This window comes from Diabrotica undecimpunctata, chromosome 6 (assembly GCF_040954645.1).
Source record: "Diabrotica undecimpunctata isolate CICGRU chromosome 6, icDiaUnde3, whole genome shotgun sequence".
Taxonomy (NCBI): domain Eukaryota; kingdom Metazoa; phylum Arthropoda; class Insecta; order Coleoptera; family Chrysomelidae; genus Diabrotica; species Diabrotica undecimpunctata.
In genome coordinates, this window is record NC_092808.1 from 95,852,444 (window position 1) to 95,878,773 (window position 26,330).

A 26,330-nucleotide genomic window follows, 5' to 3' on the forward strand; every position below is an offset into this window, starting at 1 on the left:
AATAATATTTATTTGATGAATTATTAAGGTTAGTTGTTATTAAGATGAATGTTGGCTATTTTTAATATTTATAAATTTTGTTCAATATGTTACAATATATGTTACTTAACTGTCCAGTGTCCGTTTTATAATTTAAAGTGTTTTTATTTTTATTAATGTAATACATTTCAAGAAATATTCTACTTTTGTAGTTATCAGTCTGTGCCAAAATATATACATTATATATGCCTATATACATATTTCAGCAATTCGAGCATTTTCTTTTCAATAAATTTATGCATTTTTTAAGCCCTTCTCTCCTAATTCTTGCCATTCATCTCTGTTGTTTGTAAGACGTTTCCACATTTTCCATGTTTATTGTAGTGAATGTCCAGGTTTGAGCTCCATATGTAAGTAGAGGTATGATACAGGAATTAAACATTTTGGTTCGCAGTCTTTGATGTATACTTTTATTTTTAAGTACATATGAGATTCTCATACGTACTTAAAAATAAAAGTATACCTCAAAGATTGCGAACCAAAATGTTTAATTCCTGTATCCTGTATATTACATATATATATATATATATATATATATATATATATATATATATATATATATATATATATATATATATATATATATATAAAAAATTAAATGAGGTCTTTCGAAAAAAGCGTTTTTGGTTGATATATAGTTTACTGTTTCTTCTTTACTAATATTTAAATTATTTAAAATCATTTCGTATTTTCAGATAGCAGTAATATTGCTGGATACACAAGGAACATGGGATAGTAAAAGCACAGTAAAAGAATGTGCGACTATTTTCGCACTAAGTACTATGTTAAGTTCAGTACAAATTTACAACTTATCAAGCAATATACAAGAAGATGATTTACAACATTTACAGGTAATAAAAAATATATTACTCCTGTAACATTTATTTGCCTTTGATCAAAAGCAGTAAGAATTCAAATATATTCTTCTGATATTTGTTACCTGCCTTTATGTTTTTTTCAATGTTTTAACATTTCTGGAACTCATTTTTCGGCAGAAGCATCAATATTGATAAAAATTCATGAATAAATACAAGCTTATTGCCGTTATAAAATTTCTATATTGTTTAATCGTAATTCCCGGGTTACTGATTTGACGCATATTAATTATGTGACTTATTGGCCACCTAGAGATACGTTATTAACTTCTGCACAACTCGACTTTTTCCACTGGGTTTTATTGGGATATTTGAACTTAAGTTTCGGTGTAATATCAATGTGTACCTAATCACAAGGTCTATTCATGTTAGCAGAGAGAAAAATTACTTTATAAAAGTGAAGTAATATTTCATTAATGTGTCAATATATGGAATTGAGAACACTTTTTGAGGAAGCACGACTGAGGGCGGATAAATAAGTCAAAAATAATAAACAAAAAGAAGAACGAAACAAAAAAACGATTCGTGGCACTTGGGGAGTTCCGGCAGAAGTGAATAAAAACATACAGGCATACCGAGCCATAATAAATAGTCACTTCAAAAAGAAAAAGGAAAAATAATAATAAAATATTTCAGTACATATGTCTATTTTAGCTTTTTACTGAATATGGAAGACTGGCACTGGCAGACTCGGGCACAACTCCTTTCCAAAGACTTCAGTTTTTAGTCAGAGATTGGCGTTTTCCTTACGAAGCTCCATATGGTGCTGTTGGCGGTCAGCAAATATTACAGAAACGATTAGAAGTTAACGAACATCAACACAGCGAGTTACAATCACTAAGAAGACACATTAGTTCTTGTTTTACTGAAATAGCTTGTTTCCTAATGCCTCATCCCGGAATAAAAGTTGCTACAAGCCCAACTTTTGATGGTCGACTTGCAGGTAAGTCTTCTTTCGTCTTAGGGTGGGAGTATATTTTTGATTGTATTAAATTTCTTCCGATGATTTATTACATTCTTCTTTTTGTTGTTTTTACTACACATAAAATGTATTTTAACGAATTTAAAGTTTGGTTATTTATTTGTTAGGACGAGCTGTCGCAGATTTGTTTTGTAAAACTAAAGTTGTAAGAAATTGTTGAAATCAGGTCCTCCTAATCAGTTGATACCGTAATTGATTTTAGTTTTAATTGAACGTCGTCTAGAATTTATTCAGACTATAATGATAAATCTAGAGATAGATACTAAGAAGATACTAAGAAGAATAATGGGCGCATTCTGTGAGAATGGTATTTGGAGAAGGCGATATAATTTCGAATTGTACGAGAAGTATAAAAAAATAGTAAATGGTAGAGATGTAATATCCTTCATAAAAATAGGTAGGCTTAGATGGGCTGGACATGTGTCAAGAGCAAATGAAAATTACCCACCCAGACCAACTCTATTATCGGTCCCAGTGGGAAATAGGAGTAGAGGCAGACCACGACTGAGATGGAGGGACGGTTTGGACGAGGACGCAAGGAAAATCGGCGCGGCAAATTGGAAACGGTTGGCGATGAACAGAAACGACTGGCGAAACAGACTGGGGAAGGTCAAGGCTCAACTAGAGCTGTAGCACCACTGATGATGATGATAATGATAAATCGACGGTACCAGTTGAAAGACTAGAAGTTTTCTTTTAACGTTGCTAAAAATGATGCTCCATTTGTCATTCGAACTGTGAACTTTTTATTTTGCAAATTGATTCAGTTTGAAATAGGTTCAATTTTGAATAAACTGTTAATGTGGGCTAATACTAAAAAATGCTCCTTGATTTGAGTACCTTTATACATAACATGCTTGATATTAAAGTAGGCAATAAGCTTGATAAAAAGTGGCTTCTGAATATATTCTGTTAATCTACAACAGCTTATGTTTTAAAAAGCGATTATGTAAATGATACCACAAATCCAAATACCAGTGATAAAGTAATATTTGTACACATTAAACTTTGCAGATAATCGAGTAGAGAGACTGAGAAAATACTATAGGAGTCCTCGATATTAACTTCTCAAAAATAAAATTAGAGATGAAGAGATACAACATTTACATGTAAAGGACAACATAATGGTAACAAGAAACGTTAAATACAAATAGCTTAGTTTTACAATAACGAAGAAAAACGTCAACAAGAAGAGGATAAGTGGAAAAGGTACAACGATGGAAGGCAGTGAAAACTGTAATATCCTTAAATATATTCATACTAATTTGAATTTGCGCTATTAAGTTACAGTTTGAATCAGTCTAATTCCATGACAATTTTCCGGATCTGGCTGTATATATTTATTGGAAAAATGATCAGCACTATACGATACGCCGCTGACACAGTAATAACCGCCCACAACGGACAAAATCTAAAAACTCTGCTGGATGGAATCGTGCTGGAAGGGGAAAGGTATGGTATCAAAGTCATTGAAAAGCCTTGACTGCCTAATTAACGATACACTTGATCCAGACCAAGAACTAAAAAAAAGATAAAAATTACTATAAAAGCTTTTTTAACCATGCGACATTACAATGCGTTCTTTGTAAATGATTTTAAACCTACATTGCATGCGATTCGGTATGGGGAAATGTTATTTATATAGGTCATGTACATAAGTCATGGAAGCTTGGACATTGAAAGGCAGTACAATGCGAAAACTGGAAAGCTTTCAGAAAGACTTGGATATTTAAAAGATAGATATGGATCGAGAATTTCTAGGCATCGTGAAAAAGCGAAAAATAACTAAATTCTATTAATAATAAAATAATAATTATCTTGGGCACGTATTTAAGCGCGTTACATATAATTTTTTATAACTAATAATGGAAAGCAAGATTAAGGGCAGGCGAGGTTCGTAGAGGACAAATGACATGGTTACTTAGCACTGCTCGGAAACTGAGCACAAAAGTTATAACCAATAAAATTATAATCCAAGTTGAATTAGCGAATTAGAACTAGCAGCTTTGATTGCAAAATTATCGAAGTAAGAACGGAATTTTAACTATTTAATAATGCTGATGTACAGCTATCGACATACAGAAGAAAAATTGTCCAACAGTCGGACACAATCTTAAATGGAATACTGACACGGAGTGTACTAAGATTGTGAAATATAGATAGTCAGATGCCATAGGAAAATACTATGGGAGAGACAAACAACGTAATATAGATCTTAACAAATCTACAAAATAAACCCCTAGATACTAGAAAGAAAAATTTAGTGGAATAGAAGGGAAAAAATCAAAAGGACAGAGGAAGTATAGGAAGGCTAAGAAAAATACAGTCAGAACTTGGACATCTAATAAGAAGGCATTCGAAGATGGAACAGACGCAAGTCTATCCAAAAGGCAGAAAGAAGGAGTTCATTACATTACAAAGAATTACATGGTGTTCCGATTTTCTAAGCCACGGATCTGGAATTATTTATTTTTCGTCTGCAACTATGACAGGCATTATCAAAGGTGATGGGCTACAATCAGTCCCCAATGGTTAGCTAGCTTTTCAGTTGGAAAGAGTTATGATCATTGTCGTATTACCTTGATAATTTTTGTCCAAGTTGTAGACTAAAGTCAGAACTTGAACTTGGTTTTTGTTGTGATGTATTTTTTTTTTAATTTTTCATGTTGTTTCGTTTTCTTTTGGAATTATTCATTTTTATCTTTTGGATTGTTGTTGTTACTTATTAATTAATACTTAACAATTTCGTCAATAACCTAATTTGAAAGGCATATATTTGTGTTTTAGAAATCGACGGAGAATTTAAAGATAATCTCAAAATTTTAGTCCCGATGTTACTAGCTCCAGAAAATTTAGTACTTAAAAAAATTAATGGCGACAAAGTCAAAGTCAGAGATTTTGTTCAGTATTGTAAATCGTATATGCAAATCTATGAAGGCAATGAATTGCCGGAACCCAAATCTATGCTTGTGGTAAGTGATATTTTTTTAATACATTATATATTGTGTCTCGATATAAATTTGTACTACCACCATTTAAAACAAATCCTAAAATAATATTTGTAAAACACTAGTTGGAGTTATTGCACACCCAAAAGTTATACATCTATCTTTTTATATATTATCATAGAGCTGTCTGTTATAAATAAATAATTTAAATAAATTAGCACACATTTCCAAAATATACCTCTTGAATAAATATAAATAACTTTTAAATAATATAATGCATCACATTTGTTAACAACTATTTGTTAAATAGTTACAAGAAAACCGATGATCACCCGTCATCAGTTTACCTTAACAGTTTGAACTATGTTTTCTAAAACACTAAATAATAATCCTTGTATCGGAATAATTTAATTTACCATGTACCTTAAGACCTGAAGATGCATAGCAAATTATAGTATGTGAAACCGTTCGTTGGTGGTAGAATAAATTGATTGTGGGTAAATGTTATTATTATTTTTTACTATTGATAAAGAAAGTTGTCTCCAAAACTGCCTCATCTCTGATTATTCAATTTTTAACACAACCATAGTAAAAGGTGAAAGTCAGAAATGCTTCGATAGCGCTTTGGAGGGAGTGCTAATTTGCTGAGTGAAAACTCGCCGTGATGGCGGGGAACACCCTTCGAAGGTGTGTATATACCGTTGTCATACGGTAGCTCACAGTAGTACCGAAGCAGACTTAACTTAGTAATAAGGCATTAATGTGGAGAGTTATAAATAAAAAACATCTATAATACATATAAAAACTCTTTGAAAAGGGACGACGAAAAATCTCAAGCTGCGAAGCACTAGTGATAGTTCTACTCAAATAGAAAGAACCCCGACACTTTTCTTTTGTAAAAGTGGTTTTAGGTAAGTTGATTAAAACTTTGCATAGGGGTAGCTTTGGTCATTCTGATCAAAAGTTCTCATTGTCCCAAGGCCCAGAAATCAATTGTTTCTGAGGTACCTGTGATTCTGCATAAAAAAATAATGACAATTTGCTATATAAATGTATGTCCGCAAATGCTTTGTTTTAGGATACAAGTGGTGTAAATTTTTCTTACAAACTGACGATTTATTTATTGCTGTGAAATCTGTTACTGCGCATTTTTAGACATACAATTAAAAATTTTATATTCATCATTGGCGCACACGGGTAATGATGTCAATTTTTTAAAGAAAAAAAAAAGGTACGCCACTAATATATTTCGAACTAAAATTATTTTAGAATTTGTCGTACAATTTGTGACAACAAATCTCTTTTGCCTTTTTTTCATACGAGGCGCCGTTTTTTTGGAAAAAAATAAACTTCTTGTCATGTATTTCTCATTTCTTTAATACAATATCAAGTACTATCAATCAAAACAAAACAAAAGCTATAATAATTGATCGATCTAGAAATAATCAAGCTGAAGTCACACAATCATATTAAGTAGAGGGAAAGTGCTAGTACCTAGAATCGATAATAACAAATAATAGTGACGACGACTAGCAACGACTAGGTCAGCAACAGCAAAACTGACGAAAATCTGGAAGACACCGAATAAAGACACGAAACTTGTTACCCATTCATCTGAAACGTGGACTGTATTAAGAAAGTTGACGCAAACAAAATCAACGCCTTTGAGATATGGGTATATAGGAGGACATTGTGAATTCCATGGACAGCATATCATACAAATGAGTGTGTGCTTCCAGGACTAAATATTAAAACCGGACTCATTACAATAACAAACGGAAATGGCCTTTGTTCATGGAAAGACTGATCGTCGAAGGCAGAACATCAAGAGGCAGTTCTACTTCACGGTGGTCTGATCAAATTAAAATTTCATAGACTTTTCATTTGATTGAGGAGGAAAATATTTATTACGAGTCTTGCATGGGTCTAATTGCGATGCTTCAAAATGAAGATTTGAACATAGGTGTATGAACATAAAACTAATATTTAGTATTTCCTTCATTGACCTGTATGCATGCCTGTAGGCGATTTAGTATACTGCCGATTAACTGGTCGACCTGGGCTTGCGGAATTCTCTCCCATTCTTCACGAGCAGCATCTTTTAGTTCTCGAAGTGTAATAGGGATAATGTCCCAAGCGTGTTCAATAACGTTCATATCGGAGGAATTCGAGGGCCACTGTAATGTAGATATTCCTTCTTCTTCCAGAAAATTTTATACTGCTGCTGTTCGATGAGGAGGTGCGTTGTCATGTATAAACACAAATTCATCACCTACTGCCCCTCGGCGTAGACGTACGACAGAATTTAAAACTTCCTCGATGTACACAGCACCAGTGAGTCTTCTCTCCAGAACCAGCAGTGGCGTCCGTGTACCACTCATAATACCACCCCAGACCATAATACTGCCACCTTCAAATGAGACACGCGGTTGGGCTGTTTCTAGTCGGGCTTGTCGCCCTGGGGCCCTCCAAACTAGTGTTCTTAGCGAATCAGATATCAAGTCAATTTTTTACTCATCAGGGAACATCAAGTTATTCCAGTTAGGACCATAATGCAACATTTCTCTAGCCCATTGCAACCTTACTATTTTGTGTTGGTAGGTTAGTTTAGGAACACGTAGCGGTCTTCTACGATGCCAATTTACCGCATTTAGTCCGCGTCTTATGGTTTGCCGTGAAATATTCAGTCCTTGAAGCCTAGAAATTTCTCTGGATATTCCACTTGTAGATTCCAGACGATTTCTACGAGCTATTAATGTTATTTGCCGGTCTTGTGCTGCTGTTGTACATCGACTTATCCACTTCTGGGACGATCCTAGACGTCATTTGTATCTTGGAATTTTTTTTTTTAATTTTCGATACAGTACTTCGATAATTATAATTGAATATGGCCAAAATCATACAAAAACGATTCAAATTGTTTATCATTTTCATTTAAAAACGCTCTAGAAGCTCTATCAACAACCGTTTTAAAACCACCATAGGCGTAGATATATTATTTGTACGTATTCCAAACTTTTGAACATGTGTGTAGACTTGGAAGAAATACACATTAAGTATTTCATATAAATAATATGAAATACTTAAGGCAAAGAACTCCTTGGTTTTTTACAGAAGTGAAAACAAAAGAAAAGAAGATATCCTGCAATACTTCAAGACAATAAGAAACGAAACACATGCCTTTGTAAGAAAAATAAAAAAATGATTACTGGAAACGCTTTTCGAAAGAAGTGGAGCATGATTTTTATGGTCTGCAAAAGGAAATATGGCGCTTTATAAGAGGCCAAAGAACGGAGGTAAAGGAACCAATAGAATCAAAACACAGAGAAAAGGATACATGGATTGACTACCTAAAAAAGCCCCATGCAGAGGAAAAACAAACGACGCTAGAACCGGTAACACCAGAAATTACCACAAATGAAGAAAATGTAAATATACAGGGAGGTCGTAAAATACTTAAAAAGCTAAAGAACAAAAAAGCAGCAGGTAAAGATGGGATACCAAACGAATTACTGAATTATTGTGGAGCAGTAGTGACAGAACAATTAACAACATTAATTAATAAAATTATAAAACGCAATAAAATACCGGAAGAATGTAGAACGAGCGAACTAATTCTACTATTCAAAAAAGGATATAAAAAAAACAGTCTTGATAGCTCAAGATGAAGATAGTCTGTAAAGACTAGTCCACAGATTTAACATACGAGCAAAAGAATTTAATATGACAATCTCATCTCAGAAAACAGATGTAAAATAGAAATTGTTGGTATCGGTGTTGAACAAGTAATGAAAATAAAATACCTTCGAATTACAGTGTCCAGCTATGGAGACCTGGACAAAGAAGTGAGAGATCAAGTACAAAAAGCAAATAGACTGGCAGGATGCCTTAATAACACTATATAGCGAAACAGACACATTAACATTGAGATGAAGTCAAGAATTTATAAAATACGCTGAGAGATCGAAAAAGGCGTGAAGACATTAGAAGAAAATATAACGTACAGTGTATAAACGAATGGACACATAAATAGAAAAAAAGAATGGAATAATCACATAAGCAGAATGGGGATGACCCATGTCGTCAAAATAGCAAGAGATAAATCACCAATCGGCAGAAGTATTGGACGACCGCGCAAAAGATGGAGTGATAACCTTCCATAGAGGTATTAATCCGCCAATGAACAAGCAGAGTTGCTTATAAAGAGGAAGAAGAAAACAATTAATAATACGTTTTTCTGAGCCAATTAAATTTTTTCATTATACACGAAATTCAGTAGGAATGCAGGTGATGGTTTCGAAAACACATACTACGGAGACATCTGCAACAAGAGACGAGTTCAGTTCAATGTTGTGTAATCTTAATCAGGCAAATCATTCTACGGACTCATTCGTGAGAAAAACATCTGCAAAATATTGGTTAGTTACTTTAGAATCTTTAATGGCTTGGTTTAGAATATTTAATGGTTGAATGGCTTTTAACGTGATAATATTGTTCCTAAAACAAAATCCGTGAGTTTGTTTTTCCTCTTGCAAATCTGCATATGTACAATACTGCGACATCCTCTATTCACAATTCACATATCTCGATTTCTTTTATTTAATCCCTCATATACGTACATGATCAGTTAGATTTCTTTCTAAGCATTTACCTTACCTTTAATCTTTTGTATCAATATATGTACTGCACTCATGAAATACTGACTACCAGATTTCATTATTTGTGTGCATTCGAGTTTATACAGTTGCTATAAGTATTATCTAATATCGAGAAAGGTAATTGCATTCGGGTATGTCATACTGAGCTGATACGGATAAATCCTCGATACGTAAGCTGTACGCCTTAGTAGATAACAAATTTCACAATTTCGGATTTATGTGGTGATAAATAAATCAGTCTCGATTCAATCACCAGGCGCCAGCTAACGCACTCACTTCTTTATGAGTAATCTATTGGGTTTAAGGATCGAATCTTGGCGGAGACCCGAAAATTAAAAAATTTAACGTAGAGTACAAAATACTTAATTGATCGGCAACTTAAATTAGAATACACCGGTATATCAGCTCGATATTTGGATGAGCAATACGGTCAGAGATGGAGAGTTACGTCTCGGTGTTACCCATTCCATTGATCCTTACCGGAAAGACTTGTCAACGCTGGAAAAACCTGAAGATTTATATAAATAAATTAGTATTTAACCGCTCGTTATCAAGCGTTTAGTACTCAAAAATGAGTGACCACTAATCCTATTAAATTTCGAGTTTAAATATTTCTAAACACTGTAAATTTTTAATTACTTTCAGGCTACTGCCGAAGCGAACAATCTGGCAGCTGTTGCCGACGCAAAAGAGGCTTATGTCAATTTGATGGAAGAAGTTTGCGGAGGCACGAAACCCTACCTCAATACCGAAATAATCGAAAGTGAACATCGTAGAGTTAAAGAAAAAGCAATACATCAGTTCAATAGTAAAAAGAAAATGGGAGGTGACGAATTCAGTGCTGTGTATAAGATACAATTGGATAAGGTATACATTTAAGAAATAATACATTATTTTAATATTTATACTCTTATTAGGGATACTCTGTTATAATTAGGGACTGTGCATCATGAAAACCAATTCTCTAGGAAGGAATTCACGCATATATATATATATATATATATATATATATATATATATATATATATATATGTATATATATATATATATATATAATAGTTGAATAGCAGCGGTTTGATCGGTCAATAATTGGTAAATGAAAGTCGTCAACTACTTCATTGATTTATTTGAATACGTTTCGCTTTTATTTTTAAAAGCATACAAAAACAATTTGTAGGTTTTTTCTAGATGTTATAAAAACTCTACGATAACTTAACATTAAAACTTACTAACTAAACGAGAAAAAAGAAACACAAAATACAAGAACAACTGTAAAAGAGCACTATTGTTCATTTAAGTTTGACCGATGGCTTCATTTGAATGTTGGTTTAAGCTCTTTCAGGTTTCACTAATCTTCATTTGTTCTTAAAAAAAAAGAAAGAAGAATAGGAATAAAGTTAATGTCTTGTAAGGGTTTTTTTTTTATTTTATTATTAAAAAAACCCTTACAAGACATTAACTTCATTCCTATTCTTTTTTTTTTTTTTTTAAGAAAACATGAATCCTTTTTTAAAAAAGGTCGATCCCATTTCGTTTACCAATTCCCTCGATAATCGTACCTGTCTGTATTCCAAATAAACACATTACGAAAACAAGCCACATGTGAAATTGACATCCTACAACGGATAGAAAACAGTCAAAAAGATTAGTGTGGTTTGACCCTTGAAACCTGAAAGAGCTTAAACCAACATTCAAATGAAGCCATCGGTCAAAATTAAATGAACAATAGTGCTCTTTTGCAGTTTTTCTTGTATTTTGTGTTTCTTTTTTCTCGTTTAGTTAGTAAGTTTTAATGTTAAGTTATCGTAGAGTGTTTATAACATCTAGAAAAAACCTACAAATTGTGTTTTTGTAAGTATGAACCCTGTTCGTTGTTTACTTATATTCTAAGATCTTTTCTATTTGTAGTGAACTGATGACACTTTTAAAAATAAAAGCGAAACGTATTCAAATAAATCAATGAAATAGTTGACGACTTTCAATTGCCAATTATTGACAGATCAAACCTCCGCTATTCAACTATTGAATATAATTTAAATTTAATCAACGGTCGTATCTTTTGCAATATATAGATATATATATATATATATATATATATATATATATATATATATATATATATATATATATATATATATATATATATATATATATATATATATATATATATATATAGTTTTATGAGTTTCTTGAACCGTCCTACATTTAATATAAAATTAGTATTTCTTGGGTTTAGGTTTAATAAAATATGTTTAATTTGGGACTAGATTTTATTGTTCATATGCAATCAACGTTTCGGCAGGAAACCCTAGCCTTTGTCAAGATTCTAAAATATACAAGATTAGGAACAAAAAGTTATTGTAAAATATATAAGACTTGCCAAAACGTAAAACGGGACACTGCCAATAATGACTTGACAAGTAAAAATTGATATCTGATATCTCATGGTTTACTGTCATTAGTGTATAATTATTTTTATATGGGCGTATTGTTGGTGTTTTCTAAAAAGGTAAAGTGGAGATATGTTATGACTTTCAGAGTTTTTTATGGTGATATATTTATTATTATTTCAATCAGATTGGTAAGTGTTATATATTTTACAATAAATTTTTGTTCCTAATCTTGTATATTTTAGAATCTTGATAAAGGCAAGGATTTCCTGCCCAAACGTTGATTGCATATGGACAATAAAATCTAGTCCCAAATTTAATATATTTTATTGAACTTAAACCCAAGACATACTAATTTTATATTAAATATATATATATATATATATATATATATATATATATATATATATACATATATATATATATATATATATATATATATACATATATATATATATATATATATATATATATATATATATATATATATATATATATATATATATATATATATATAAATATATAAATAAGGATCACTCGGAGAGTGGTGGGTTTTTCGGTCAAAAGTTGGAGAAAAAAGACAAAGAAGTTGGCTACTTCATCTATTTATTGAAGACGTTTCGCTCTCTAATCAGAGAGCATCATCAGTTCATCTAAAAAGCACAATATAAAAAACCAAACATCCATAGACAAGTCAATATGAATGTGTTACCTCAAAAAGACATGTAGCAGTCAATGGTATAAAATGTAAAGAAGCTTAAGATAATGGACATCAATAATTAGTTGTATAAACAATAAATTGAAACTAGATACAGTTTACAATTTGATTTATCCATAGCACAGCAAAAGACCATGTGGTTTTTGTACATGTACAAATTGTACAAAATTGATTCAATCAATTTATTTTTGTCCCCGGAATGCGTGATTTAATTTATGACATACCTTTTTGAAACACCCTGTATATATGGTAATTTGATTTTCAGGATATCGAAGACACATTTGTCCAATTCAAAGCCCACAATGAAAGTAAGAATATTTTTAAGTCTGCAAGAACTCCTGCCGTATTTTTTGCGCTGGCTGTGATGTTCTACATTGCGTCCGGAATATTTGGCTTTATTGGTATATATTCACTAGCAAATCTTTGTAATATGGGAATGGCAGTGGCTTTCTTAACATTAGGAACTTGGGCATATGTAAGGTAAGTGTATAGAAATATTTAATTCAATATATATTATTATAGACCAAGGCGGATCTGTGAAAAATATTTAAAAATTACTAAAACCATCGATTTTTTTTTACCTTTCTTGTTTATAACTTTAAAACGATTCATTAAATAGCAAAGTCGTACCGAAATAAAATAGCGATAATTACATTTTCCATAAGATACGACTGGTTAAAAATGATTTAATTTATTATCCTTGCTGAAAAATAGCAATTAATACAAAAAAAAACGGGTGTGGCAGTCCAGTGGGACTGCCGGTAGAAGTTACACTTCTATACACGCATTCGCCGTTCCAAATTTATTTGGGAGTCAATCTACACAATCATTACATATGTAAGACGTAGCAGAAAGAGAAACAGAATTAATAACAACTTACTAACAATTAATAAACAACATTTGACCTGTAATAGGAGTATAGTAAATGAAGGATTGAATCAATATTTTGATGAAAATGTATATTTTTATTTTCATATATGTATGAAAGAAGTTGAATGCAAAAATTTTTTTACACATACTCTGCAATAAAATTCATTGTTTATTTTTGTTATTAATATAAAAATACAATACAATACACTTAATACATTTAATAAATAATACAAAACATATCACATAAATAATAATATTAATAAATATTTTATTATATATATAATATTATATGTATATATATATGTATATATATATATATATATATATATATATATATATATATATATATATATTTATATATTTATATAATATATATATAATATTCAATTATATTATATACAAAAGGAACATTTTTATATTCGAGAGAGGAAGAGAGAGAAAATATATCTTCTGTCTCTCTCTTACTCATTATCTTATATATGTAATGATTTCACAGATTCACTCCCATACAAATTTCCAACGTGGAGCGCGCGTATAGAAGTATAACTTCAAAAAGAGCCAAGCCTTTTCATATTCAATGTTTTTCAACTGCTTAGATTGCACTTAGGACCTTCATAATTCACCTAGAAAATCTTTATAACATAATAAAAAAGTCCACCAAATTTCATTAAACTCGATTTAATAGATTTCGAATAATAATTTTGCAATCTAAATTTAAAAAAAAACTGAAATTCTTTATAATGTTTGCCAATTTTTTTACTTACCGCTATAAAAAAGCACTCTACCTATCCAACGTACTTTATGGAATTGAAATCGGAATATTTGGGCGGCCTCAGGAATGTTTTAAAATTATAAACAATTTTTTGGCTTATAAACAAAAGAATATTTCGGTAACTATTAGTTTTAATTAAATTAAGAAATCGGCGTTGGAAAAGACTCGACAAGACGCTTATTTTAAAAGAAAAGAAGTCGAATTACGAGCAATGATTCCTGAAATACAACTGCTCAAAGTTGACCAACATTTGCGACGAAGTTGTAAATAATAGGATGATAATCTTTGAACCATTACCTGATTCTTTTGGAGCTATTTCTCCATAAAAATTTTCATATCTTCAAAATAGTTAATACATAATATATTATAATAATAAAACGATATGTATTGCTCGTGAAAAATACCAAAAAAAAAACTAGGTTGAAGAAAATTGAATTTCAAAGATCAAAATCGGTATATGTAAAAAATGTATTTTCTCGGCTTCCATTGGGGCAATTTTCTTCATATTTTTTAATCCCATGTAACTCGACTAGAGATACCTAAAACACGCGTTACCAAATCCCAATGATGATGTAGTTGTTATGTTATAAATAAATTTATTTATTTATACTCCAGTGGTCAGAGACGAAAATGCCACTGAACCTCTAAAAATCATACGAACAAGAGAAATTTTGTTGAGAATGTTAATTTTGGGACCCCAAAAAATATGCAACAAAGTTTAATATTCCTACACCCGGCTTCCTCCTAAAACTCCCTTGTAGGGGGGAAACGGAAAAAATCGATTTACCAAAAATCTGTCCGTCGTAGAAAAAAATATTTCAAATAAAATATGTAGCTGAGATAATTTTGAACAAAAATGTTTATTACCACATTTTGTGTAAAATGAACCGTTCTCTCAGAAACAAATCGCTTGAAACGACCGGCGATTTTAAATGGCAGCTACGCGCATGAAATCAATTTTAAATAAAATTTGTATCAACTCGACGGTAAAAATTCGATATCTGTTGATCAGAGTGTCCTATGGCAACAATCAAAAAGCATTTCAAAGGTGAAGATTGCAGTTTTCTTATGCACTTTTTCCCTTTTACCACAATTGAATTCAGTTTCTATAAAAGTGTTAGATAAATATAAAAACGTTGCCCGATTATTGCCATTTTTTACGATTCTGTGTATGGATGTATCCGAAATAGTCTAACTTTCTCCTTTTAATCGTATACGTCACTTCTGTTTCTCTCCTCATTCTTCGTAGTACCGTTCTTTTGATTAACTCTTAATCGTTCTTGACATCATCAAATTTTAGCAATTGTTAAAGAAATTTTGCTGCCACTCGTTTCATGCCCAAAACATCCGATAAAATTACCTGTAATTAATCAAATTTCTTAACATCTTCTCAGTCTTCTGTGAAGAGCTGCTAGCGCTTATGTTGGTAACATGTATAAAAACTTTTAAGTCTAATGTACGAGTCCGTGAAATGTAAAAACTTTTGAAGTTATACTTCTATACGCGCGCTCCACGTTGGAAATTTGTATGGGAGTGAATCTGTGAAATCATTACATATGTAAGATAATGAGTAAGAGAGAGATAGAAGATATATTTTCTCTCTCTCTTCCTCTCTCGAATATAAAAATGTTCCTTTTGTATATATATTTAATATTATATATATTATATATATACATATAATATTATATATATAATAAAATATTTATTAATATTATTATTTATGTGATATGTTTTGTATTATTTATTAAATGTTCATAATTATATTAGTCTTTTGTATTTAAAATAATAATCTCAATAAATCACTGTATGACCCAGAACTGTCAATTTTGAAATACGTTTGTGTCATGTCCTCGATAGTATCCCCGCCTGTCACGCGGGAGACCGGGGTTCGATTCCCAGTCGGGCAGGACTTTTTTATTAATATTATTACATGGTAAATTAAACATATGCGTAAGTAGAAAAGTTATGTATATTATTGTCATTTTTAAATACTTATGAATATTGCATTTTAATTTGTATTGTATTATTATATTGAATTATGTTGCAGTGTATTGTATTGTATTTTTATATTAATAACAAAAATAAACAATGAATTTTACTGCAGAGTATGTGTAAAAAAATTTTGGCATTCAACTTCTTTCATACATATATGAAAATAAAAATATACATTTTCATCAAAATATTGATTCAATCCTTCATTTACTATGCTCCTATTACAGGTCAAATGTTGTTTATTAATTGTTAGTAAGTTGTTATTAATTCTGTTTCTCTTTCTGCTATGTCTTACCTATAGCATTACATATGTAATGATTGTGCAGATTGACTCCCAAATAAATTTGTAACGGCGAATGCGTGTATAGAAGTGTAACTTCTACCGGCAGTCCCACTGGACTGTCACACCCGTTTTTTTTTTTCTTAGTTTTTAACAAACCTCGTGTAATAATGAAATTTGCAAGGATATGAGGAATGACTTGTCAAATATAAGGAAAAATATCCATGTCCTCATTTACAGTAAATGCGAAGAGGATATGGACAATACACGGTTTCAGAACTGGCATGAGTATGGGTGAAATTTGTTACAGATATGCCGAGATATGTCTGTAGATACATTTTAATAGATTACGAGAAGGCCTTGGATGCCATCCGGAACGAAATTTAAATTAGAAAGCAAAAATAATAGTAGGCAAGGATGTCAGGGGAAATACTAATCATACATGGTATCCGACAGCATTGCTTGCTTGTTCAACTTGTATATTGAACAATTCTTTTATCAAGAATTATATGAAAGGCAACGAGGTATTTGTCTTACCAATAGAGTTATAGATAATATTAGATACGTAGATGATGCTACACTTCTAGCAAAACTGAAATAGCAAGAACTGCGTAGACAAGACAAGAATAGAGCAATGGGACTAAAAGTTAAACATCAAGATTATCTCGCTAGCAGTAAGCAAGCAAAGAAACGTGTTAGGTGTTCTAGAATGTGACGGAAAAACCAGAACTCCATCAGCAGTACAAATATATAGGCTGCATATTTAATGTAAAACTGGTACGGTATACAAGATATAAGATCCCGAATAGAACAAGATCAAGCCCATTTCGTAAAAATGAATCCAATTAGACATCAGCTTCAGAGACGATGAGACTCTAAGAGTAACGGTTAATCCCTCAAAAATTTGCAAAAGAGTGCATTGCATATTTTATCTAAATGCCACTACGGTTCAATGCTTCAGGTCCGAAGAGGACATGGTCATGAAAGACATAAAAATTTTGCTACTGTGTTATTTTTGTCTATTCTATTTCTAGTTCTGTGTATCTTTTGCTTCCATGTATTTACCTCCTCCCACATATCTCCAAAAATGGTTTTTTCATCTAACGCCCGTTGAGTAGAATTAATAAATTTTTAAGTAAGTGCTTTTTGCTAATGGGCGGTTTTTTTGCCGACCTCTTTGTATCACCTAGAATATAAATCGCCAAAATCAAGCTTACTTAACAAATAACAACAAACTTTAATAGAAGGCGAGGGGCGTTTAAAATGCAATTCTATTACTTACTGATATTTGTACGTAGACTTTGACATTAATTAAATGGATCAAAATATGCTAGTTAAATAAAAATTGTAAGAAATTCATGGCCATATTTTAGTCTAATCTACTCAACAGTCATAAAATAAACTATACTAAGGCAAGTCTAAAGTAGTTGGCTGGTTGAGTATTTCTTTCTACATGTCCGATCCATCAAGCTACATTAAAACTTATTTATAAAACGACATTTCCATTACTCATAAAAATATCTCTTTACAGGTATAGTGGTGAAATGCGAGAAATTGGTTCATACATAGACGAAACGGCAAACTTTATTTGGGAAAATGTAAGTATTTTTATGAATTAAGTCCTTAAGGTTGCGTTCATGTTACTAAAATTAATTTCGTTGTTTTATAACATAACTTACTTTTTCAGGGTTGCCATAATGTTTTCTTATTCAGGACTTACTAGTTCTTTAAATATTTTTTTATATAACACCAAGGGAAAAATATATACAGTGTGTCCGTAAAGTATGAAATAAATTCAATATTTCCTAAATGAAAAGCCTTTTTAAAAAACTCTAAAACACGTCGATTTTTAAATTTAATGTTCTACATTTTACAATAAAATTTCATTATACAAGGTGAATACAGTGATGACGTCATCGGCTCTTTTTTTTAAATGTAACACCCTGTATTTTAGGACATTTTGAGATCGATAAAAATGAGCTGATTCCAAAAAAATATAATACAGGGTGTCTAACGGATATAATTTAAAAGATATGCGCTTAGAAAATGAATTTTTATTGATTATAATATTAATAAATTATAATAAATAACTTGAAAGTAATCCAGAAATTAATACATGACTTAATCTTAAATGTTCGAATTGTAACCCTTGTTGTATTTGACAGTAACCCAAACGTTGTATAAATTCTTGTAGAACCTTGTTTATGCTTTCTTGAGAAATATATAAACTAACTAAACACATAAACTAATCCAAAGGATTAAGGTCTGGCGACCTCGCTGGCCATTCAATATGTCCACTTCTTCCAATCCACCTGTTCGGAAAAATTTCGTTTAGGTACCTTCGAACATCTAAAGTTCCACCTCCAAGTGGGTAGAAGAATTGGTCGGCAATGTATAATGGCAATAAATCGCTCTATTTCAAAATTAATAATAAAATTTATCATACATTATGTTTTAACAATTTCTCCTCCATCTCCACCTAAGGCACCTAATTACAATTAAACGCATGAAAACTGGACACTGCACATGTCCTTTGCATCTATTTCGTATCAGAGTAAAAAACGGTCCTTAGTGTGAGTTTGGTCAAGTAGGAGGTCTAAATCATATTTTGTTGAAGTGTCGTATAAACTAATTTCCTATATTTAACCTATGCTCTTAACTATCAAAAACACGTTTTACACATAACGACATAAGCGCAATTTTATGAAAAATTAATAAAACCAAATTGGACATCTTATGCAATTTTTTCTCCATTTATAATATCAAATTATAAACATAAAACATCTTTAAATCAGTCCTGCGTATAGGCGACCGGTTTACCCCTCAAAAGACGCTTAGAAACAGAATATACCGACTAAAATTATTTTTGCATTTCTAATGCACCAAACGTTTTTTATTCGATTCTATGTTTTTCCAAGATGAAATGTATTTTTTTTTTTTTTATTTTTACAAGTGGGCCGGCAATTGTTATTAACAAATAACTAATACAAAAAAGCAATTTCACCGAATTGCTGCAGAATCAATTTTTTTAGGTGTATCTCATCAAAATAAACACTTTTTCTCTCTTGATAATTTTTCGAATAATGCTTTCTTTTCGAGTTAATTGCATTTTTTGTTGAAGAAATGCCTTAATTAGTGATTTTTGGGATTTTTTTTCTAAAAAACTACTAAATGAATTGCAATTCTACAAATAGCTTTATAATCTTTAAACCGTCGAGTACAAGTTAGAATATTTTGACAAGGATAATTTTTTTCTCTCTTGCTAAAAACGTGGACCCAAATATTTCGAATATGCCTTTCGAGCAGTCTACCCCTAAGTGTGTACAGCGCCAGCGGTTGCGGCGAGACAGGCGTGCGGCACGTAGAAATATTGTTTAAATTTAAAAAATTAATTCAATACAAATATTACGTACAATTTATTAAAAAAAAGATATTTGTAATTATTTTTATATAGACATATTATAATTAAAACAATTAAAATTAATTTTTTACAATGCTATAATAATGTAATTTTTCTTTTAATATACGTGGTGACTATATTATTTAATGTTTTATTACAGTGAAATACATTAAGCAATATATAATTAATTTTCATTGAAAAATATAATAAAATTAAAATTTAATATTAATTATACATCGTTTTCATTGTCAATAATTTGAAAATTTTCGTCAACAGGATTTCCATCTAATAAGCTGATTTCATTGTCTTCAATACAGTCGTCTTTAACATTTTTACAATTCTCTGGTGTACATGCACATACTGCGCAGCATTCTAAATTATAGGAAATACAATTACAATTTTTCGTAGAACATTTTCCGGTACATGAGCAGAAATACTTTTGTAACATATCTAAACTAGTTTCGCCTTCAAAATAATTAAAATCGAAACAATTATTTTCCATTGTCCAACCATGGGTTAATGGATCAAGAGATGAAATAATATTGTTTTTGCTTGAATCCATTCATTTATTTGCCACTTTGCTCTTAAGTAATGTTGTAATAATGCTGGTTTCGAAGGTGGTAATTTTTCATTAGATGCATTTTTTTTAGCGCCTACAGCACCTCAACCGCTGTACACGCTTAGCGGGATACTCTCGAAAGGCATATTCGAAATATTTGGGTCCACGTTTTTAGCGAGATAGAAACCATTTATCCTTGTCAAAATATTCTAACTTGTACTTGACGGTTTAAAGATTATAAAGCTATCTGTAAAATTGCAATTCATTTAGTAGTTTTTTAGAAAAAAAATCCCAAAAATCACTAATTACGGCATTTTTTCAACAAAAAAAATGCAAATAACTCGAAAAGGAAGCATTTTTCGAAAAATTATCAAGAGAGAAAAAGTGTTTATTTTGATGAGATACACTGAAATTGCTTTTTTGTATGAGTTATTTGTTAATAACAATTGCCGGCCCACTTGTAAAAATTAAAAAAAAATACATTTCATCTTGGAAAAATATATAGAATCGAATAAAAAAGGTTTGGTCCATTAGAAATGCAAAAAGAATTTTAGTCGGTTGATGCTCTGCTTATAGGGGTAAACCGCTCGCCTAGTACTCTTACTATTTCCGTTGGTATTATTTCTGAAGTGTGTAATGCTCGGAGGCTGTCAACGAGCGAGAAAAATTAATACCTTTGTTGTATTGTCTTTCTAACATTGATATGTTAGAAGAAGTAAAATGAAAAGTTCGAGCAACCTTGAAGAAACATAAACAATAAAGTAGAAAACAAAAACTATTTGGAAATATCTTGCAAAGGCAAGATCTAAGTAATTCCTCAAAGTTCGATCGATGATTTGTCAAAAACATAGTCCATAAAAAGAACAAGAAGAAGGATAAATAATGACAATCTCAGGTTATTATTATTAATTTAGCTGTTCAGAGGGCAAAAGAAATTGCCACTTAACAAACTATTAACGATGACTAAAAAGTCATCCCTAAACAAATTAGACAACACCATACAGTAGATTTCGATGGTGTTTGGTGTGTGTTATACATAAAGTGAAGACTTGAAATGTCGTTAATGACGTGCGATGGATTTAAGAGAAAAAAATTTATTTTAAAATAAGTGAAATATTAAATAAATAGGTAATGGGATAAGATTGCTTTCAAGTTTTTTGGCAGATATGTGTAAAATAGCGATATTCCGATATTACATAAATAAAACTTACAAATGAACGAGTAAAAAATAAACCAATTATTATTTAGAGAGGGGATAAATTGCTCTTTCAACTTAATTCGTTATTTATTGGTTATGAAGTTGTTTTAAGAAATATAAATAAAATACTTTCGTGTAAAATTCAACTTTTCCCTTGAGTGGTAACTTATCTGATGACCGCACTAAAAGTTTTTATAAAAGTTTAATGAAAGAAACGTGTTAAAATGTGGCAACCCTGAAAACTGTTTTACTGATTTCATTTCTAAAAACAACCTAACATGTGTGACTAATACTAATTAATCCCATTTTTAGCATGCCTATTTCAAAAAACGAAAACTAAGAAAACAGCGTATGTATCCCCGTGATTACTTTTGCATGTTTCAATGATTTACTGCACACTATTGCATGTCAAATCACTTTTTTCATTCACTGGCTGCTGTCCAACGCTTAAAGCTCTTGAAAATTATATCTATTGCACTTATCGGTTCTAAGTAAACGTAAAAACCACATATACATTTTTTATTTTCTTTATCGCAATTATTTTGTTAGAAAAAAAAAATTGCAAAATATCGTTTTCAATATTTATACTTGTTCTAACTTGGTGTTATTTATAATTAGTAAAGGTAGACGCACCTGATTTTATATAGCTTTTCATTTCTTTTTTACTATTACTTATTTTTTAAGTTATCAATTCAGTCTTATCAGTTCAAGTTAATAGGGATTGTTTATAGCAAATGCTATTGTATGCCATTAAAGACTTTTCGCTGGGAACTTTGTAGTTTCTTGTCTTTTCGATAAGTTCTCGTAGATTAATTTGGAATTGATGTGGGTCGATCGGTAATGCACATTCAGTACTTACCGATATTAGCGCCAGTGACGTCAGAATTTGACGTTTGGCAATACCCAACATGTATCTACCCCACGGTTCGTAGACTTACTACGGTTGCCTCTTTCGCCTAACCAATGAACATTAAGCTCGAAACTGTACTCTCGTGACGTAATTTTTCCCCTTCAACCAATCAACATTGCAATCGACCTGCCCTCTACATTCAGTTTCAATCGCGAAGAAATGGGTTTTGTATTCTTGTGTACTCTGGGGACGTAACTCAAGCATCCCCACCCCAGTCGGAAGAGGCAACCTTAGTAAGTCTACGAACCGTGTATCTACCCATTGTTCAATTATAGTCTACATTTCTAACAGATTCAAATGTCACTAGATGTACAACGGCATTATGCATATTTGACACTACAGTCTTCGTTTGTAAATTAACCTCATTTAGCCCAGTCTGGTTATGCAAAAATCATCGATTTCATGGCAAAATTTTTCGCAGATATCTGAAGCTTTGAAGACCTAGGTGGGGTTACTAGATGACAAATAGATGAAAAAGTACTCTTATTTTTACCTTGCTATTTTTTTTTAAACAATAATTTATGGTCACAATTTGATTTTTTTTCTATAAGTTTTTTCCCTTATATTTTACATAAACATTATATCATTTTTTTATATCAAGAATATCTTTATTTTCCCGTTTTTTTAATTAAAATTGATAAACAATTTACGGAGATATTGGCAAAAAAGCAGTTTTTTTTATTAACAAAATAAAATCTTATCCAATGGTTGTACGTACAAGTCTGTAACTTGAAAAATATAGAAGTTATTGCAATTATTTATAAGTAAAAACATACTCCTTTTTTAAACGTTTATTTTGTAAATAATTCCGATGAAAACGCAATATGCATTTAACTTCTGAGATAGTTGAAGTCTTAAAGAATCCTATGAAATTTGCAAAATGTGTCTAGCATCATTAATAGAGCAAGTTCAATAGTTTAAATATTTAGCCTCAGGGATAAATAAATTAAATAACTTTTAAACTATTTGACCGATCGGGAGGAAATTAGGCACACATTTAAAAGACGGTAATTCCTCGATGTTCAAATGTATTAATAACATTTTATTTTGTTAATAAAAAAATTAATAAAACTTATAAATTAGTACAAAAAACTGCTTTTTTGCAAATATCTCCGTAAATTATTTATCAATTTTAATTTAAAAAACGGGAAAATAAATATATTCTTGATATAAAAAAATAATATAAATATTGTTTATGTAAAATATAAGGGAAAACACTTATAGACAAAAACTCAAATTGTGACCATAAATTATTGTTTTAAAAAACGTAAGGAAAAAATACTAGTACCTTTTCTTCTATTCGTCATCTAGTAACCGCCACCTATGTCTTAAAAGCTTCAGATATCTGTGAAAAATTTTTCGACCTTTTTTTTTGTAACCAGACTGGGCTAATTCATACACGTTACTGAAGTAACGATGACGATAGTTTTCACAAAACAGTTATGACAAGTTTAAAGCTCAAAGTAAACTAAAATAACTAATGGTACATTGTATTCCGTTTTTGTATTGTATCCCGAGTTTGTAGACCCTCATCTGAAATTATTTTTCCTGACATTTCATATGCAAATACAATATACATTATCAAAGGTGATGCGGTACCAGGCGTAGACGTGACCTCCTACCTTTCTTTCACTCGCTGATAATCTTCCTCGAGTATCTCCACGATTTGTAGCCATCGTTTGCTCCCAGGGTTGTCGGTTGGACCGAATCAGTATTTCCGATTATTTTATAGGACATTTCCGGTTCAAATACGAAGAAATTTAGAATTACATATTGTTGAGTAACACATCTTGCTTAGATTCAGAGCCTTTTCTTCACGATTATAGTTAATTATAGATTATGGATGTTTTTGAATTTCGAAAGCCTCCATATCTGTGGATAGTAATGCGATCTTTTTTTAAGTAGCAGCTCTTGTTATATTCGAATTTTTTTATCAAATAGTTTGCAATTACCGAACTGCCCATTGTTACTCCATCAGTGTGCTCCTAAAATCTGCTGTACCACTGGAAGTATGTTGTGGTGAGGCAGTTGCGGAAAAGGTTTGTAATTTCTTCTGCAAACTGCTAAGTAATCCACCAAAGACTTTCATCAACTAGCACCATTTTATTTATCACATTTACCAAGTTTATTGGTGATTATATATGATAACCGGTAATTATGCATAATCACCGATTCATCACATTTACCATAACGTACAGGGTTTTTTACGACGAGCTTACACATCTATATATCGGAAACATCTTGCACAATATTTATGAAAATTTGTTTATGAGGATTACAAGCTATGGCGAACTTAAAGAAAATATTTTAACAGACATGCCACTTCTGGTTATACCGGAAGCGAACAGCAACTATGTTATTTTAAATGGAATACCCTCTATATTATTGTATTTTTAGATTCTGCATAAAATTTGTATAAGTTATATGTATAGGTACTTCATATTTTTTTAGTTAGTCATCTTCGTTTCAAAAATTGTGACAGATAGAGTCAAACTTTTTAAAGTTAATACCCCATCCATTTACAAACATAATATCTTATAAACTTTTGCACACAAAGAATAGGTAACGTTCGTTCAGGAATGTACATACATCGAAATCGAATTTCTAAATACAGGGTGTTTATAAGTAATACGCAATTTCTTTTAACTTCAAGTCATCTTCTTCTTCTTGTGCCTATCCGTTACGAATGTTGGCGATCGTCATGGCAATCTTTATCTTATCTGTAGCAGCGCGAAAAAGCTGCACAGATGTATTGAACCAGATTCTAAGGTTCTTTAACCAAGATGTTCTTCTTCCTGGGCCACATTTTCCAAATATTTATCCTTGCAGGATGGCTTGAAGGAGAGCATATCTGGATTCATTTCGCATAATATGTCCGAAGAATTGTAACTTTTGAGATTTGATGGTGGTCAGTACCTCTAGGTTCTTATTCATTCTTCTGAGGACCTTCTCATTTTTGACTCGGTCAGTCCACGGGATCTTAAGTATTCTCATCTCAAATGCTTCCAGTTTTCTGCACATTTCTTGAAGAAGACCCCCATCCGATTGAAGGTGGATCTAGCTTTTCCGACACGTGCTCTAATCTCTTGGTTGTTGGTCCATTCTTCATTTATTATGGTGGTATTATTTATTATTTATGGTATGGAGTTAGTTGTAGTGCGTCACTCTTTCTACAGGGGATTGGTTGACGTAGAGTTGACCTTCTGTTACCCTTTTCTTGCTAATTATCATAAGCTCTGTCTTCTTAACGTTTATATTGAGTCCATATTGTTGACTGTAATACGTGATTTTGTTCAAAAGACCTTGTAGGTCTTCTAAGTTGTCCGAAAATACTATGGTGTCATCTGCATATCTGATGTTGTTTAACCGGTAACCATTTAGTAGAATACCTTTTTCAGTTTCGGTCAAAGCTTCGATAAATATTCTTTCAGAGTACAGATTGAAGATTAGAGAAGACAAAATACAGCCTTGCCTCACTCCACGCATGATTTTCACATAGTCAGTGTGTTCATCTTCAACTCTGAGATTTGCTGTCTGATTCCAGTAAAGATTTCTAATTATTTTCAGATCTTGGTCAAACGTTTTCTCGTAATCAACCAGACATGCGTATACGTCGCATTTGACGTCTTTGCATCTTTGGAATAAGACTTATACTGAGAACAAAGCCTCGACAGTACCGACAGCATTTGTGAACCCGAACTGGTTGGGGGAAATTTGACTTTCACACGGCTTGTAGATT

General features: G+C 31.4%; 1 protein-coding gene across 1 annotated transcript in view; it reads left to right on the forward strand.

The window, feature by feature from the left end:
- atl (atlastin GTPase) overlaps positions 1-26,330 on the forward strand; it is an 81,513-nt gene that overhangs the window by 50,615 nt on the left and 4,568 nt on the right. Inside the window, exons 4-9 of the mRNA XM_072534953.1 lie at positions 735-890; positions 1,569-1,857; positions 4,684-4,868; positions 10,148-10,369; positions 12,876-13,090; positions 18,056-18,122. Coding sequence (XP_072391054.1) covers positions 735-890; positions 1,569-1,857; positions 4,684-4,868; positions 10,148-10,369; positions 12,876-13,090; positions 18,056-18,122 — 1,134 coding nt within the window. The remainder of the gene's footprint in view (positions 1-734; positions 891-1,568; positions 1,858-4,683; positions 4,869-10,147; positions 10,370-12,875; positions 13,091-18,055; positions 18,123-26,330) is intronic.